Source organism: Protopterus annectens, chromosome 10.part0 (assembly GCF_019279795.1).
Source record: "Protopterus annectens isolate FY-2018-M chromosome 10.part0, PAN1.0, whole genome shotgun sequence".
Classification (NCBI taxonomy): Eukaryota; Metazoa; Chordata; order Ceratodontiformes; family Protopteridae; genus Protopterus; species Protopterus annectens.
In genome coordinates, this window is record NC_056744.1 from 481,692,107 (window position 1) to 481,709,202 (window position 17,096).

Consider the following 17,096-nt stretch of genomic DNA (forward strand, 5'->3'; position numbering starts at 1 on the left):
TTTGATAGGGAAGTATTTAACAAAAACTTTCCTTATTTCTGCTTCACATACATTTCTAGATACCTTAATACACAGATGCACTACAGAATTCTAAGTACTAGGCTTTTCACAACATTAATCAGATGAAGTACCCTATAGCATCATCATATTATTTAAAAAAAAAAATCCAAATTCAATTGTCCAGTGAATAATTTCAGTGAACTCACTGTTTTTACTAAATGTGCCCTTTGTCTACGTAAAAAAAAGTTAACCATTTTCTTAAAATGTTCAACTCAGCATCTGTTAACATGTTAACTTTTTTTGTGAAAATGTCCAGTTACCTTAAACTCCTTTATGCATGTATATGTCATATTCTTCTGTTCTGCAAGTACAGCTAGTTCAGCTGCCAGTCTTTGTAGCTCCCATTACACTAGTATCTGTGATTGTACCATATCCTTTTCCATCTGGGATCTAACCTCAGGTAATAATGATGACCCAGATTCTTCTTTTCCTTCCACTCTTAGGTTCATAGGTTCATAAGCAGGTACTAGGCTATCTGCCCGAAGGCATTTATAAGCCTAGCCAGAATGTTTTGGCTTTTGCCGCCCCCTTAGATTAGTTCCCTGTGCATCTGTCCAGCAGAGCCACTGAAGTGATCCCCGAGGTAAACTTTCTGTTTCCCATCCACTCATCAAGGTTTCTTTTGAAGAGTGTTAGCAAGGAGCTCTGCCTAATGTAGATTAGGATCTTGTTCCAAAGCATGGGAAGTCTCTGGGACAGGAATCTATCCCTCCAGCACATCCTATTTATTGTTGTGGTGAGGTTTAGATCCCTAGAGTGTGTGGCTCAAGGGGATAAGGTTTTCTTTAGGTGGAGCATGTCCATCAATTCTGGGTTGGACATGGCCTTGTATGTCAGGCAGAGATCTTCTCTGAGTAGGCGGTATGTAACCGAGTACAGCTGTAGTTTCTTCAGTCAAGCTGCATAGGGTATCTGTTTGAGGCCAGTGATCCTGTTGTTGCTCCACCTTTGTGGAGTAGAATAACCATTACTGTACGCCACTCTGTGGTCTTTCCAGCTGTTGCAGGTGTCTTGTAAGGTACATCCCAAATGGGGCATTGTACTCTATGATGGGTCTGATGAGTGATGAGTAGAGGGGCACAATGACCTCTTTTGATCTGGATGCAAACCCTTTTGTGATTAGGTGGGCCACGTAGAAGGATTTTCTAACCACTTTGGCAATGTGATTATCAAAGGTGAGATTACTATCTACTTGGGTCCCCAGATCCCTTATTACGTCTTCCGTATTTAGGGGGCTACCACCTATGTGGTAGTTTGTGGGCACTTTGTTTTTTCCAAAGGGGACGACTATGCACTTTCTGGCATTTAGCTTGAGGCCATGATTTTGACACCAGGTATCCGTCTCAGTGAGACCCTTTTGGAGGATGTCTGTGTCAGTCGGAGAGTCAATTATAGCCCCTAGTTTGCAGTTGTCTGCGAACTTGGTCAGCCATAGTCCTCCTGTGCTTGCCTGTACCTCTGAGAAGTATATGCCAAACAGGAGGGGTCCTAGGACTGAGCCCTGGGGAACGCCACTTGTAACTTGTTTTGAGTCAGACCTAGCTCCTGCAACTCTCACCATGTGGGTTCTGTCCGTGAGCCAGTTGGCAACCCATCTTGTGATGTAGGGGTTTATGTTCAGGCTGGTGAGCTTGTCTATAATACCAGAATGGGGAATGGTGTCGAAGGCCTTAGCGAGGTCTAGGTAGGCTGTGTGTACCACCTTTCTCTCGTCTATAGCCTTGATAAATGTCTCAAAGAAGTCTACCAGGTTTAGGAGGCATGATCTGCCCTTAACAAAGCAGAACTGGGTAGGGTCCAGTGTTTGGAGGTTCCCAATATCTCTGTTAATGAGTTCCATGATGATGCGCTCCATAGCCTTGCAGACCAAGCTAGTCAGGCTTATAGGGCGATAGTTCCTGGCGTCTGTTGTGGCTCCACCTTTGTGGAGTAGAATAACCATTACTGTGCACCACTCTATGGGTATGTAGCTTGTGGAGAGGCTGAGTTTGAACAGTGTGTTTAGGTGAGGGGTTAGTTCATCTTTGACCTCATGTAGGATGCAGCCTGGGACACCGCCCGGTCCAACTGATGCTGTGTTTTTGGGTTTGGAGAGGGCTGTTTTAACCTGAGTGTCTGTGATTTCAGGGACTCTACATTCTTCTGGTATGGTTATGGGCCCTTCTGGGGCTGAGAGGAGGGTGCAGTTTGCGCTGAACCTGTCTGCCAGGGTGTTGGCTATATTGGTTAGTTCAGTGTATTTTGTGCCATTCTGCACAAACTCAGAGCAGATCTGAGCATTGCCACTTAGATTCTTGAGTTACCTAAAGAATGCCTTGTGGTTATCTTTAGAGTCCTTGACAATTTTTCTTTCAAAGCTCGCCTTGGATGATTTTATGAGGGATCGTAGTTTCTTGCTGATACTGATCAGGGATGTCTTCCCTTCTTGGGATTTTACTCTTTTCTGTACTAGTTTCCTCCTTCTATTGTATAGCTTGTTTATGGCAGGAGTCCACCAGACTGGTTTCCTTTTCTTGGAGGAGTGAGTCTTAGTTTTGCTTGGGATGGCATGATCCATGCATTCTTATAGGTGCCCGTAGAATGCATTAGTAAAAGATTTTTCAGCTTGGACAGTGTTATCCTTCAGCATGGGGGCTTTGAAACTTTCTACCTATGTCTTAAGTAATGTGAAGTTTGCTTTTGAAAAGTTTTTCACAGTGGTTTTCTTGTCCAGGGGTGGGGGAGGAATGTGAATATCCAAAGTGATTTGTTTATGGTCAGATCTAACCAGCGATGGGTTGACCTCCAGTGTGGAGCACCTGTCGCCCATGTTGGTGATGACCAGGTCCAATATGTTGTCACCTCTGGTGGGAGTGTTGACCAGTTGAACCAGAGTGTTTGAGTTTATAAATTCTAGGAAATGTTGGGCAAGGGAGTTAGTACTTGAGTAATTCTCCCAGTTAATGTTTGGGTAATTGAAATCACCCAATATGTTTGGTAGGACCTTTATGTTTCCCAGTGTTTTCAGAAATGCGGAATGGGGGTCCTGGGAAATGGTGGGTGATCAGTAGCAAGCTACAATTTGACTTGCAGTTTTGCCCATTGTTAGTTGCACATGGATGATCTCTGAAGCATCGTGCTGTGCCACTAACCTAGAGGTGTGGGTATCCTTCATGAATATGGATATGCCTCCACCTTTTGTATTTCAGTTTGGGTTCTGTGGACGAAATGTATGGTATGATTTGTAGCCTGGTAGTGCTGGGGTGCTCTCTGGAGCCTTAAACCAGGTTTCTGTTACTGCACATATATCAATTTTCTCCATATTGAGGAGTGCCTCGAGTGCGTGCATTTTGAGGTTTAGACTTCTGGCATTGAGTAGCATTACCCTCAGTTTTTTGTTACTTGTGCTATTTACGGCGGTGGGTTTGTCTTTTGAGCCTTGCCTAAAAAAGGGAATATGGGGGTGGCAAGAGCCTTGGCCAGTATTCGAAAGCCTAAGGGTGACAGGTGCAAGTCGTCTCTAGCGAAGCAGCGTGGCTTGTCGAGCATGTCATCCCAGGCGGACAGACACTGGATCCCCTTTGAATGACACCAGAAACTTAGCCAATTGTTGAAATCGAGAATTTTTTTCTTTATACCATGGTATCATTCTTGGTGAGGGCAGGATGCTACTCAGGGTCAGGGTCATACCGGTCTGGGCTATGTGATCAAAGAGCTCTTCCATGTCTGTTTTCATGTAGTCCAGGGAGGTATGGCTCAGGTCATTCACACCAACATGGACAATAACAGAGTCATATTTGTACTTGTTCTGGAGTGACCTGAGTGCTTGTGTTATGTAGCAGATCCTGGCACCCAACAGGCAGCTAACAGTAACCTTCTCCTTATTCAGCCTAGTGAGTGGGACGTCAGTGTGCCTGACTATAGAGTCACCTATTACTAGTATGTTGGGTATTTTTTTTGCCTTAAGGGCTGTGATTGCATGGCACACTGGTTTTGTGAAGTATGTGTTTCATGGTTTGTGTTGGGGGTGGAGGTTGCTTGGATGTTTGCCTTGGAGGTCTCTGTTGGTTTTGCAGATTTTTATTTAGAGCCTCCGAGTATGTTTTCATGTATTTATGTGTGCTTTTTGCCAGTGCTGCTTTAATGGGTATGTGTGACTGGTGGTGTGATGCAAGTATTTCCCTTCTTCTCTTGACTGTCTGATCCAGTCTTGGGTTGAGAGAGCTTAGCCTCCAGTTTGGTTGTATAATTGCATCTCTCGCATGTATTAGTGTTTGATGGTAGAAAGAGGGGGTTGCCTGTGTACATGAGGCAGTTGTAACATTGCCTCAAAATGCCCAGATTCACCAGTTGGACTGGAGAGTACACATGAAACTGCCCTTTGGACATGCCTGGATAGGTACAGTGAACTGTTTTACTGGATGGCTGGTAAGTTCGAATAGAGAGCCTTGTCCTTCTGTACAGTACAAGAGGGTCTAGTGCTAGGGTTTATAAGTGCTTGCTATAAGTTTTGAGCAAGTGCCGGGTTGAGAAATGAATGACTTGAGTGCCAAAGATGAAAGTTTGTCTAGTTCCAAGGGAAAAATTGAAGAGGAGACTTTGTGGAGCCAGGAATAGTTTTACCTTAGCTAACCGGCACTGCCCAGCACGCAAAAACAGGCAAATATGGTATTTATAGCAGGGAAATGAAAGAGAGAGAAATTAGCCCAAAATGGCCAATAAACTACTAATTTATGGGCTGAAACCACTCCTCCAGGGACAGATAGGCTGCTCAAAGGTCCCCTCTCTCAAAGGTGAACAGAGAACTTCCTTCTATCCAAGTAAGGTATGGGCAAACACAGAGATTTGTAACACAGCCCTGAATTCAGCACTAACCAGAAAACTGGACTATACTAGCTTAGAAAGAGGGGAAACACATTTTTTTTAGAAAATAAAGCAGATACACTCAAAAAACACTTTAAATGCACAGAAAAGGATACTTATTGTTATATATCGCAGATCAGAGTTGTAGTCAATGCCCCTAGTAATAAAGTAGGAAGAAACACAAATGCAGTAAAAGCAGATGAATAAAGAGCAATATTTATATATATATATATATATATATATATATATATATATATATATATATATATATTTATTTATATATATAAAACAATAGAAAATGAACAGACTGATTTAAACAAGTTACCCAATTAACCAGAAAAAAAGCTCGGCTTTAGCCTCTTTGTATCCCCCCATAGTCCATGTTTGACCTTTGTAAGCTGACACACTCCTTTGCCTATTCCTTACTTCTGCCTTAAAACATTCTGTCCTGATTGGTTCCTTTTGTTCCCTTTGGTTACCAATCTGGACAATCTTTGTAATTCAGATGTTTTAGACATAGGATGTATCTCTGAAAAATCTGTCATCAGCAAGTTTATGAAGCTGTTTGTAAACAACCAACTTTAGCAATGACTACTGATTGGTTAGGATTTATGCTCATAGCAGTTATGATATAACAAGCCTTTCTGTCGTTATAGTCTCTTTTTATCATGAAAAAAGTCAAAGACAGCAATTTTTGTGGTGGCAAAGTCTGACCCTTAGTTGTACAGACCTTAGTGTTTTACCTACATGAGATCAAATCACTATTTTTGAATCACTGCTTACAGAAAATTATAAACCAAAAACAGTGATTAGAAAAACTATAAAGCACAAAACAAAATTTTATTTTGTGTGGGGGGCACACTTCCCTAAATTATCTAGAACAACTCCATGCCCGCTCCACAAAGGAGAAAAGGGCAAACCCCATCAAAAGCACTCAGGCAGCTCGTACAATACAACACAGTGCAGTAAAACTTACCAGAAGATTAATTTTTTGAAACTAAAGCCTCTTGACCACCAGTTCTTTGATGGCTTGTAGAAATACTGTTCTGGGAACTGTTTGGATTTTTCATCTGTGTGGCACACACACACACACACACACACACACACACACACACACACACACACACACACACACACACACACACACACATATTTACCACAATATTATACACAGAAAGAGGTGTTTGATCCGGCTACATACTCAAATTTTGGAAATGAAATGTCTACAGTTTTTAAGTATGTCATCTTTCACACAGTATTAATGTCACCATAAAATGTGATGCTTGTTTTTCTCCTTCTATCATAGGTACATTGTAACAATATGTTCACTAAGAGTGTGAAGATATTTAAGGAGGTTCACTGTTACTTCCGTTCTGAGGTAAATGGCTGGGAGGCAGACGTTATGTCCTTTGTTCTAGTGGTGGATGACGTTAATCCCAGTGCTCGCTATGTGACTGTGCCCTTGCAACACCGCATGGCCAGTGCCATCAGGTGTCACTACTATTTCGCTGCTGAATGGATGATGTTCAGTGAAATCACTTTCCAGTCAGGTAAGGTTTGTTTCCATTTAATGTTAAAAAATCGTAAAACAAGACTTGTTTTTTTTTCTAATGTCTCCTCCAGTTTAATCAGTTGCAGAGTACCAACCACATGGACAGGAGGCACAGAAAACAGCTACCTTTACCTGTTGTACCAATGGACATTTTGAATTGTTAAGAAGCATCCAAAACTTGAATAGTGCATATTTTAGAAAGAAACATGTATAACTTGTCAAAATACCTTCTACTGCAAATGCTAGGACTGCATGTTATAATTCAACCAGATTTTGAAGAAGGCACCTATATTCTTTTACAGAAGTTCTCCAGGAGGAGAGCATCACTGCAAAAGTCGAATTTATGGCAGTTTTGAACTAAGCATGCTCAGTGTTGAGTACTTTCACTGTGAAAAACAGAGTGAACTCCAGTACAAAATGCAAGCTGAGTGTAGTTTTAATAGGGGAGTTGGTGCTTTTTGTTACAGAATTGCTGACTAGTTTCCAGAGCTGTCATTTTTGGGGGTGCTGTAGCCCTCCATAACTGCAGTAGGGAACATTAGATCTTTTGAAAATATGTGGTCTATCATTATACAATGCACAGTTGCTTAGGCAAACTTGAGAGACTCTAAAGCAAGAAAAGAAACTAAAGAAAATGTTAAGCTATTTTAAATTGTTGGCTACTCACTGATTTCTATGGTTGTCCTTTGAGTGATGTTTTCTGATGAAGGGAGGAAGAAATAGAAACATACATATAGGATTGGGGAGACCTGCATCATGTACTGTGCCTGAAGTAAGCTGCTAGGCATTAAGGCAGGCAAATAAAATGGATTTATTTATTTCTGTACTTGAGAACTTTGCATACAGTCTCTATGTCTTTTATAAAAAATGTATTTGATTGACATCTCTGACAGAACTTGAATGGAGCTAGTGCAAGGGTTTTTTGTACTCTTCAAATGTTCTGTGAACAGAGTATTAAAACAATGGTGAGGGTATGTGTGTGTGTTGGTTCTTGTTGTTTTCTGTGACTTAGAAACAGTTTTGGAAAGTGATAGTGACCTAGAGGAGACAGACCATGATATGGCCGTGGCCCCCAGGTGCATCCCTCCAAGTGCAGTTTGTGAATAAAAATGTAGAGTGTGTGTGTGTGTGTGGTATGCGCATAGACTTCCATATTTATTTCAATAATCAGATTAACATTAATGAAAACATTGTCTTGGCTGTATAATTCCTATGTTTTAATTAAAACCTGAGAAAGCACTATTGTGTGAAAGTGTACTATTTTTATAATAAATTCATCTCTGTGGTTCTAAGCTGGTTATTTCTTTTGTGCATGCCTTTCAACACCCCACAAATGCAGTGAGTGAGAAGAGCAATAAAACATGAAAACAAAGACTGCTCAGATATGTAAACTATTAACTGTTGTATTACTCTAAGTAATATGCAAAGAATTTTTGAAAAGTTCCTATGAGGAGATAAGGCAAACTGGGGTACCCTCCCCTCTAGATAACAGCAGTAGCTAAGAAGGGCAATTTTAAAAAACAGAAAGAAAAGTAGAACATGTGTATATAAACCAAGTTTGCTTGTAGTGATGAAAGGTACTTCTGAAAGAATAAAGCAAGCCCACATGCCCCAAATATTAACCACGTTAACCATAAACAAACTTTAATTTTGAGGGATATTGCAAATCCTCCCTCCTACCTACAATTCTAAACCCAAGTTACACAAGCTACATCTATGTACAACTGTGCTCCCTCATCCCACTAATAACTTACTCATATCTGGGGATGTCCACCCCAACCCTGGCCACTCCCTCTCTCCCCTCAATCAAACACCCCCCTTATTGTCTACCTCCCTTCCTTCCCCAAACACCTCTCACTGTACCCAGCCTCTTACATTAAACTCATCCATATCCAAGCACCTGGCAATATACTCTCTAAATATTCAAAGCCTAACCAACAAAATTCCCAATTTCCATGCCTGGATAACACATACAAACCCTCACATCCTTTCCTTATCTGAAACAAGGCTTAAGCCACATATCACTAACAATGAAATTCTCCCACCAGGCTATAATATCTATCGCTGTGATAGATTCCCAAAAAAAAGGGGGGTGGTGTAGCCATCCTCCACTCCAATAGCCTTAATCTCTCACCTTTCCCCACACCCATCCCTGACTTTCACCCAGCTAAACTCATCATCCTTAATTGCCACCTTAACCCTCACAAATAATTAGCTGTTGCCACCATCTATATCCCTCCTGGAAACAATTCATCCACTTTAGAGAATATCTTATCCTGGTTTTCCCACAGTATTCCCTATGGAACCCTCATCTTAGGCGATGTTAACCTAGATTGGTCTAAACTTAAAACTGACTCTCCACAACTCAGCATCAACCTGTATGGTTTCCATCAACTGATATCTTCGCCCAACCTGCCTCTATAAAAACTCATCTTCGGCTCCATAATTGAGTGGATATGCACCAACACCCCTCACCACTACAACCCCACTACCCTACCAGACCAACTTAGCGACCACCTCCCCACCTCTTTCCTTAGATACACCATCCAACCCCCCAAATCCCACCTTTATAGAGATTGCTGAAAACTCTCTAACTTTAATGTAGTACAATTCAACTCTATTCTATCCACCATTAATTGGTCCATCCTTAAACAAATCCCTCTCAGTGACACAGTTACTAGGTTCAATAGCATCTTCCTGAATACCCTGAACTCCCTTTATCCCACTAGGAAGGTTAGAATAAAACCCAACTATGCTCCATGCATGGGCACTGGAACCATAGAGCATGGGATAAAGGAAGCCCCTCCACTTTTGCAGATCACCTCTGTCCCTTTTGGTTTTGCAAGCAGTTTCATTTGCCACGATGACATCAGTGCATTTCCGGCCATTACATGCGAGCAGGATATTCAGAATCTGCTGCAGAGTTTGTTTCCGGCAAGTGGGATATGGAGTTTGTTTTCATTTGGACTGGGAATGGAGTTGTGTGTGTAAATGCCCCCAGCAGGGTGCATCTGGTGGCTAGAGATACTCAGGCTCAAACCCGGTACCTTGGGTACAGGTAAAAAGAGCCTAAAGTCCTTAGCCACCATCACTTTTGAATTTATGCCTCACATTTTTGTTCTGTTCTTTCTGGTTTGCAGGAGTGGTAAAACAAAACCTTTTATTCTAGCAATTTTCTAAGGTTATAAAATCAGTATTTGAAATGTGTCCCTATTTTGGGGCTGTATTCCCCCATTATTGGCTTTGTTCTGTATTTTTGTGCCATGAGGTTGACAGCTATGGTGAGATGTGAGAACTGAATTCACTAAATGATATGATAGCCATTTAAGTTTGTCTTCCTGTCTTTCAAGAAACTGCTGGTTTAGTTTAGTGGTATGTTGATGTGAGTGTAGTGCACAGTGTTCTGGGTTCAAGACTTGGCAGTGAAATGCATGGTGGTAACAATGTTTTATGCAAGCAACTTTCCAAAATTATACACGCAATGTTTAAAATGTGTCCCTGGTTTTTGACCTTTTGCCCCCCCCCCAATTAAAAATAAGTTCAAGAAGCTGTGCAACATGCCTATGGATTACAGTCTACTGTGATTCTGTATTTATATACTGTGTGTATTAGTAGACTGTTATCATGGAAATGTTCTGAATAGGGCAGTTTTGTCATTATTGGTGCATGCATTTTGCTTCATTGCCTACTGGAAAAATGTTCAAACAATAAATTTAAAAGCAGTTGTGTGTGGAAGTAGACCTTTATGATGGAAATGTTCTGAATACGGCAGTTTTGTCATTCTTGGTTAATGCATTTTTGTTTCATTGCCTACTGTAAAAATGTTTAAACAATAAATTTAAAATGCGCTCTAACTTAAGTCTATCAAGTGTGCTGTATTATACAAGGAATATAATTTAATACAATCAGGAAGGTGAATCAAGGAATGCCTACATGTATGCATGGCCCTAAAAATGTGTTTGAAAACAGCCCAGAGGAAAGTGTGAAAAGCTCAAAATCATGGGCAAAGTTTAAGCTTTACTCTTGTTACCAAAGCAATGGATGAAGGTAAAACAGTTCACACCACATTACCTTGACCTGGCCAAGCCTTTTGACGCAATCCCCTATTCAGGTGTAGTACAAAAAGCAGGGGAAGAGACCATTCACCAATGGAGTCCCCCAGGGTTTGGTGCTGAGACTTTTTCTGTTTAGCATATACATCTCAAAAGTAAAAGTAAATACCAAAGAGCTTTGGCCAGCTAAGTTTGAGATGACTGCAAGCTAGGAGAAGTTATTGAATCCCCAAATGACTTAACCATCATGCAGGAAGGTTTGTCTCAAATAATAATTTGTGTCAAAATCATGACAATGCCCTCTGAGAACTGATCCAGTTGTTTGGCATTTGGGAACTGTGTGTACAGTGACCTAACTTTTGACCAACATGTGCCCAGAGTCATAAAGCCTTTCTATATTGCACAGCTTATAAACAAATTGATTGTGACTTGCTCTAGAGATGATGTTGTCCCCCTTTACAAAGCTCTCATTATGTCAATCATTTTGTATAATGCCTACTTTGGCATGTATCTGTCCAGCCCCATGCAACAATTGGAATACCTTCAGAGATACCTTACTAAAAGGATACAAGTCCTAAACAATAGGTCTTGCATGGACCATCTCAAAGATTTATTACTATACTCAGTATCCTACAGAGTGCTTAGAGGTGACATGTCTGGCATACAAAGCATCCTCCGACATAATACAGATGGACCTACTGAACATCAGCAAGTCAAATGGCATCAGAAATACTCAGTCCAAGTATCTAAACTGAATGTTGTGGAGAGATGGATATATATCACGGAGGCTACCACTGTTCCGGAACAGACTATCCATAAAAATAAAGAAAAGCTCATCCATAAATATTCAAATGCAACTTGGATCTAAGGATGAGTAACAGAAAATGTACTCCAGGATTTCCCCTCATGCCACTAATGGATAGAGGCAGTTCCTAAATGCTGCATCCATTACATGGCCCCCTCAAATTATCTATGGTATGATCACAGTTGTTCTCACTAGGGGTAATATACAATTATCAGCCATGGGGATAGCTAAAACCAATCAGAAATGTTAATTCAAGCACCAAAAGGGAATTGGCTAAGCTTAAAATGTCCTCCAAGTGAACCTATGTTGTGGTAGCAAATAGTTATAAAAAATTACCTTTTTTAGTTAACTAAGTGCCCCGGTCACCCTCCGCCCCCCCCCCCAATCTTTAACAGCTTCCGACGCCTATGGATCCCTGGCTCTCAAAAGAAACTAAGTCCCTTATGCTAAAAAGAGATAGAGCTTGGAAAGCCTGGATCAAAACAAAGGAATTACCTCTGCTACATAATTATAGACACCTCAGAAATCTTGCAAAAAAACAAACCAATAATGACAAAAAGTCCTTTTATAACTCTACCCAATTCAATAACAAATCCAACCCTCACAAGTTCATCAGATCTCTTCTTCACAAACTTAAACCCTGCTCTCTCTCCACTGACAATCTACCTCCTACCTTCCTCAAACTTGCTGCTGACTCCATTGCCTATCTAGTATCTATACTAATCAATAGATCTATTCAGGAATCCACCATCCCTACCCTATGGAAATCCTTTCACTATTCCCCTGCATAAAGGTGGAAACTCTACAGACCCATCTAACTACTGACCTATAGCTATTCTAGCTCCACTCTCTAAGATTCTCGAAAAATGTATCCACTCACAACTACTCAACTACCTCCTCCAGCATAACCTCCTTACTCCCACTCAGCATGGTTTCCATCCCAACCACAGCACAACTACTGTCCTCTTATCCTTTACACATACCATTGCCAAGGCCCTAGACAATAGCAAACTCATATCATGTCTCTTCCTTGACCTTTCCAAAGCCTTTGATACAGTCTCCCATCCCCTACTGCTATCTAAACTTGCAGACCTCAATTTATATTCTTCCTCCCTTGCCTGGTTCTCCAGTTACTTATCCTCCAGGCAGTAATCTGTAAAATGGCTCTCTTCCACTTCTCCATTCATATCTGTCCCAACCAGGGTACCACAAGGTTCCATCCTGGGTCCCCTCTTATTTAATGTCTTTACCAATAATCTCTATACTTCTTGTAAACAATCCTCCCTCATCCAATATGTAGACGACTCGACTCTCATCTCCATCTCAGACAATATCTCCAATCTCCACACTCTTACTCAACAGGCATTCCTATCCACTAAACAGTGGTTGTCCAGGAATCTACTCATTCTCAACTCTAAAAAGAACAAACTCTTATTATTTTCCCCCGAACTCTCTCTCACCTCAAATCCACCTTTACTATTACTTCCTCTAATAACACTGTTATCCAACCTGAAGCTCACACTAAACTCCTTGGGGTAATCATAGATGATGAACTCAAATTCAACTTGCACATCCTCCAAAGTGTAAAAAAGACTCACCAGAAACTTGGTTTACTGTATCACAACAAACAATTTCTAACTACAAATGCCAGACTCTCCCTTGCACAAGCTCTTCTCCTCCCCTCCCTTCTATATGCTGCCCCAGTACTCACCAACATCCAAACTACTACTTTAAACAAAATCCAACAAATTTACCATAAGATAGCTGGATTTATTACAAACTCTCCATACAATACACATCACTGCCTTGCCCTAAATACACTCCACTGGTTAGAATTCCCCCATCTTCTACTGGTGTCACAACTTCAAATGTAAATGTTACACTTCATTCTTTACATACCTTCATCCTGCCTTGCTCTATCTTCCTTCATCTCTATCTACACTCCTCCACAGACTCTCCGTACCTCTAATCAGCAACTACTTCTAATCTACCAACCCAAAAAATAGCTGACAAACTCCTATATAAACACTCTGTCACCCAAGCCTGGAACAAACTCCCAAGAGACATCTGTTCCATCATTCACCCATCCCACTTTAAAGAAAAACTCAAACTTCATCTACTCAGCTCCAAATTATGTCCTTGTCAAGCCCCTGCTTAAGCTCCCCACAACCCTACTATATACCTTTTCAGTCCCTCCACATACAGCTAAGTTCTCCACTATTGTGGATACTTATTAAACTCTATAATAAATTCTGTTGGACTCTTTTTGTAAATATGTAAATATATTTTTTAGTAAAAATATTGATATGTATGTATCATGTGTTTGCATTTCTGCTTTGTCTCTCTAACATTCTTGTATAACTAATTTTGACCATATTTTTGACTCAGATGTTTGATTCTCTGTAGACTGTGTGTTTTTTTTGGAGCTTTTCTCCTCGCGTCTCCACTGAAAATGGTCGACAAGCCCAGCTGGACCAGCCCAGTTAATAAATGTCAATAAATAAATAAATAAGCTCAAGTTGTCAGTTAAGGATAGGCATAAGATAACTTTGTACTTTCACTCATATTGCATTCGAAAGGATAGATACAGCTGGCACTTTTCAGATTTACATTCTACTTCTTACTCCGTCCCCAGCAGTTAGGAAATCTCCAAATCCCAAGAACCGTTTTTTATTGCCAAAATCTGTCATATTCTTCTTTGTTCCTGTAACTGCCTGCCACTTCACTTGACCTGCACTTATCCTCCATCTTTTGCCTTTTTTTAATTAAATCCATATCCCTGCCTTCATTTCTAAAGTAAAGAAGAAAACAGTATGGACACCGACAGTTTTAAGCAGTGTTTATGGTAACTGGAGGGAGAAAGACAAAGTAATGAGACACCGGAATGGCTGTAGGGTGGGGGGGGGCTGGACTATTCCCCTGCCTAGGCCCCATTTGACCATGATCTGGCTCTGCACATGTACACACACACACACACACACACACATATGATCACACAACACTACTGCTTATAGCCATGTTTTAAATTCTATATCTTGAAAAGACAAAACTTTTTCAGGTTTAAAAATAGAAGCTATGTCATTTCCCTTATCCGAGAAGTGGCATGTCTTCTTTTGTTGAAAGGTGTTTTGCACAATTTTATTTGATATAGTAGAATTTTATGAAATTTTCATTGATAATCAGTATCATACACATATAGTGATCCTTTTTCAAGAGCCTTAAGTGCGGTAAGCAGTTAACTATTTTTAACTTCCATACACTGTGCCAAAAGAACAAAGGGCACAGAGTTCAGAAGAATTTCACAATGTTGTGGTCTCATAATTTAAAGAGAGCAAGAAGAGTTTAAGTTCTTTTGTGAAAAAGTGTTGCATCATTCCTTATATTCATACCAGCTAATAGTGGCATGTATGCTCATATCTATAAAGTCTGAAACACAAAGTCTTGTGAAATGCACACTTGCTATTTGTCAATTCATCATAGAGGTCATTCTGTTTAAGGTACTTAAATGGCTATTGCAGGTTTCACTGACTCCATTTTCACTGAGACCTGATTATTCAAGCCCAGTTCAGCAAACAGGATTTAAAGTCATAACTGTTTTATGTGCAGAGCTTTGCCGCAGTGACTTCCTTATATGTTATAACCAAAGCTAGTACTGTAATACCTTAGGGCAGTTTATGAGTACTTTAGACCCTGTGGTCTTAGGTGGGCTTGAATAATATTGCATCTTGCTGAAAACAAAATCAACGAAACAAAGAAATACCCACTTAAACATAGCCCATACGTTGTTCTCTTCAGTTTTACACTTGTATGTAATCTTGCCTGCTTTCTGTTTCTTGTTTACGTTATCTTAAATTAGTCCTAATTGCATAATAATGCATCCTTTGTATGTACATTTATGTATAATAAATTGCATTACATGTCTCTGCATTGTTGCCCTGGAATTCTTCAGTGTTAAGTCTTGATATGTTTTTGTAAAGGAGGGTTATACACTAAAAGGCAAAAGAGCAAACACATATATCCCACAGGAAGGTAAAATCTTAAGAAATCTGTGTTCTAGAATAATGGATCATAATTTGAACACTGAACGATATTTTATGAAGGAATAATGTATTCTTTTTTCTCAAAAAAAGTGTTTCCCCATTAGGAAATTCTCAGTGATGCTAATTGGGACATCTTCTTAGTAGAACTTAAAAGTATTTTTCAAAAGGCTGAGATATTATGATGTTCTGAAAAAACAATAAATATGCTAAGTCAGAGGATTCTGCAGGAGGCAGTCCTCATTAACCACTGTAATCCATTTCCTTGGGACATGTTCTACAAAAATACAAAACAGAGAGTCTCAAACAATATGTAATCCTGTACTAATGCAATGTTTAAAAAATTTTGTTTTCCAGATACTGCAATGTACAACACTACTGGAGTCTCACCAAAAAGTCCAGGCACACCAACTAGCACTGGTATGTATGAAACAAGTCTTCAACACAAGCACAATTTGCACAAAATATTCTGCCCCACATACTATAGCAACCCAGCCACCAGTCCAGATCTACATAAAACATCCTACTGACATAAATCTTAGGCTGTCAGGATTGTGTTCAACAAACACTAGCTGTTGGCACTCTTATTTGCACTTAATAATATGCAAATACTAGGATTTTATTTAAAGATAAATACTTTTTAGCATTTTTTGTCCTCCACTACCTGGTGAGAATCAGTCTCCTCTTGGCTTGTTGGTCCATTTATTCCTCCTTCACCAAGAGGTAAGGGACAACCAAGAGGGACAATTATTTGGCAGCTGTAAAGGTTGTTAGACATGACCGTATGGTGCACGTCCGGTAGCATGCTTCAGAGTTCATTATGCAGTGGGCATAAGCAAGGTTGGGGTACTTATTTCTGCCAAGTGATGTAACCCCTCAAGACTGCCTTGCTCTCAGAAGAGTCAGTACTGCTGTGTGACCTCTAGTTTGCACTGGGGACTCCACCATGGAACTGTGCACCCCAAGAAGAGAGAGACAAGTTTTATCACTCTAAGCCAGTGCAGATGTTATTTAATGATGAAGTTTGCAATACCCCCCCCAAGGCCCAACAGATACAACAATCGTAGAGTTGGTATACATAAGTAGGAGTAGGAAGGAAGATGGGGAATGGCTTGCTTCCCCCCTGAAAAAACTTTTTTCAATGATTTTTTTTAACCACAATTGATATTTGTGGTCAAGTGTTTGCAATATTTTGAGATTGCATATATGAGGCTCTATAAAAAAAAAACACTTTTAGTTTCAGTAAGGTGCTAAATCTGAAGTAATTTTCCTCAGAGGGAAATGTTTGTGCATTTAATGATGCAAACATGATAGTTTAGTGTTTCCACATCCTTCTTATTGTGACAAAACAAATTTGTTGCGTGCTGTTATAGGTTCATAGGTGTGTACTAGGCTAATGGCCCTGGAGCCTTTACAAGCCTAGCCCATAGGATTACCCTGGCATCGTGCCACCCAACCTTAGTTCCCAGTGCCTCTGTCGAGTAGAGCCACTGGAGTGATCCCCGGTGTGAATTTTCTATTTCCCATTCACTCATCAAGATTTCTCTTGAAGAGGGCCAGTGAGGCACTATCTCCCATTCATGGGCACAGTAGACAGTGAAAGTTGTCATCATCTCCTATCATTTCTGTTTTCTGACTCTGGAAACTGTGAGAAACTGTTTTTATTTATATAATATTTCTACTGAGTCTATTCTTTGGGCAAGTGAAGCATAAACCAAAATCCTTGTCATACATACTGATTTTTCTTC

The 17,096-nt window shown here is 40.3% G+C and overlaps 1 protein-coding gene across 2 annotated transcripts in view; it reads left to right on the top strand.

Moving 5' to 3' along the window:
• Positions 1 to 17,096, top strand: part of DDR2 (discoidin domain receptor tyrosine kinase 2) — a 1,067,915-nt gene that overhangs the window by 830,496 nt on the left and 220,323 nt on the right. For both annotated transcript variants that reach the window (XM_044085379.1, XM_044085380.1), the window contains 2 exons: positions 6,209 to 6,452; positions 15,706 to 15,768. In XM_044085379.1, coding sequence (XP_043941314.1) covers positions 6,209 to 6,452; positions 15,706 to 15,768 — 307 coding nt within the window. The remainder of the gene's footprint in view (positions 1 to 6,208; positions 6,453 to 15,705; positions 15,769 to 17,096) is intronic.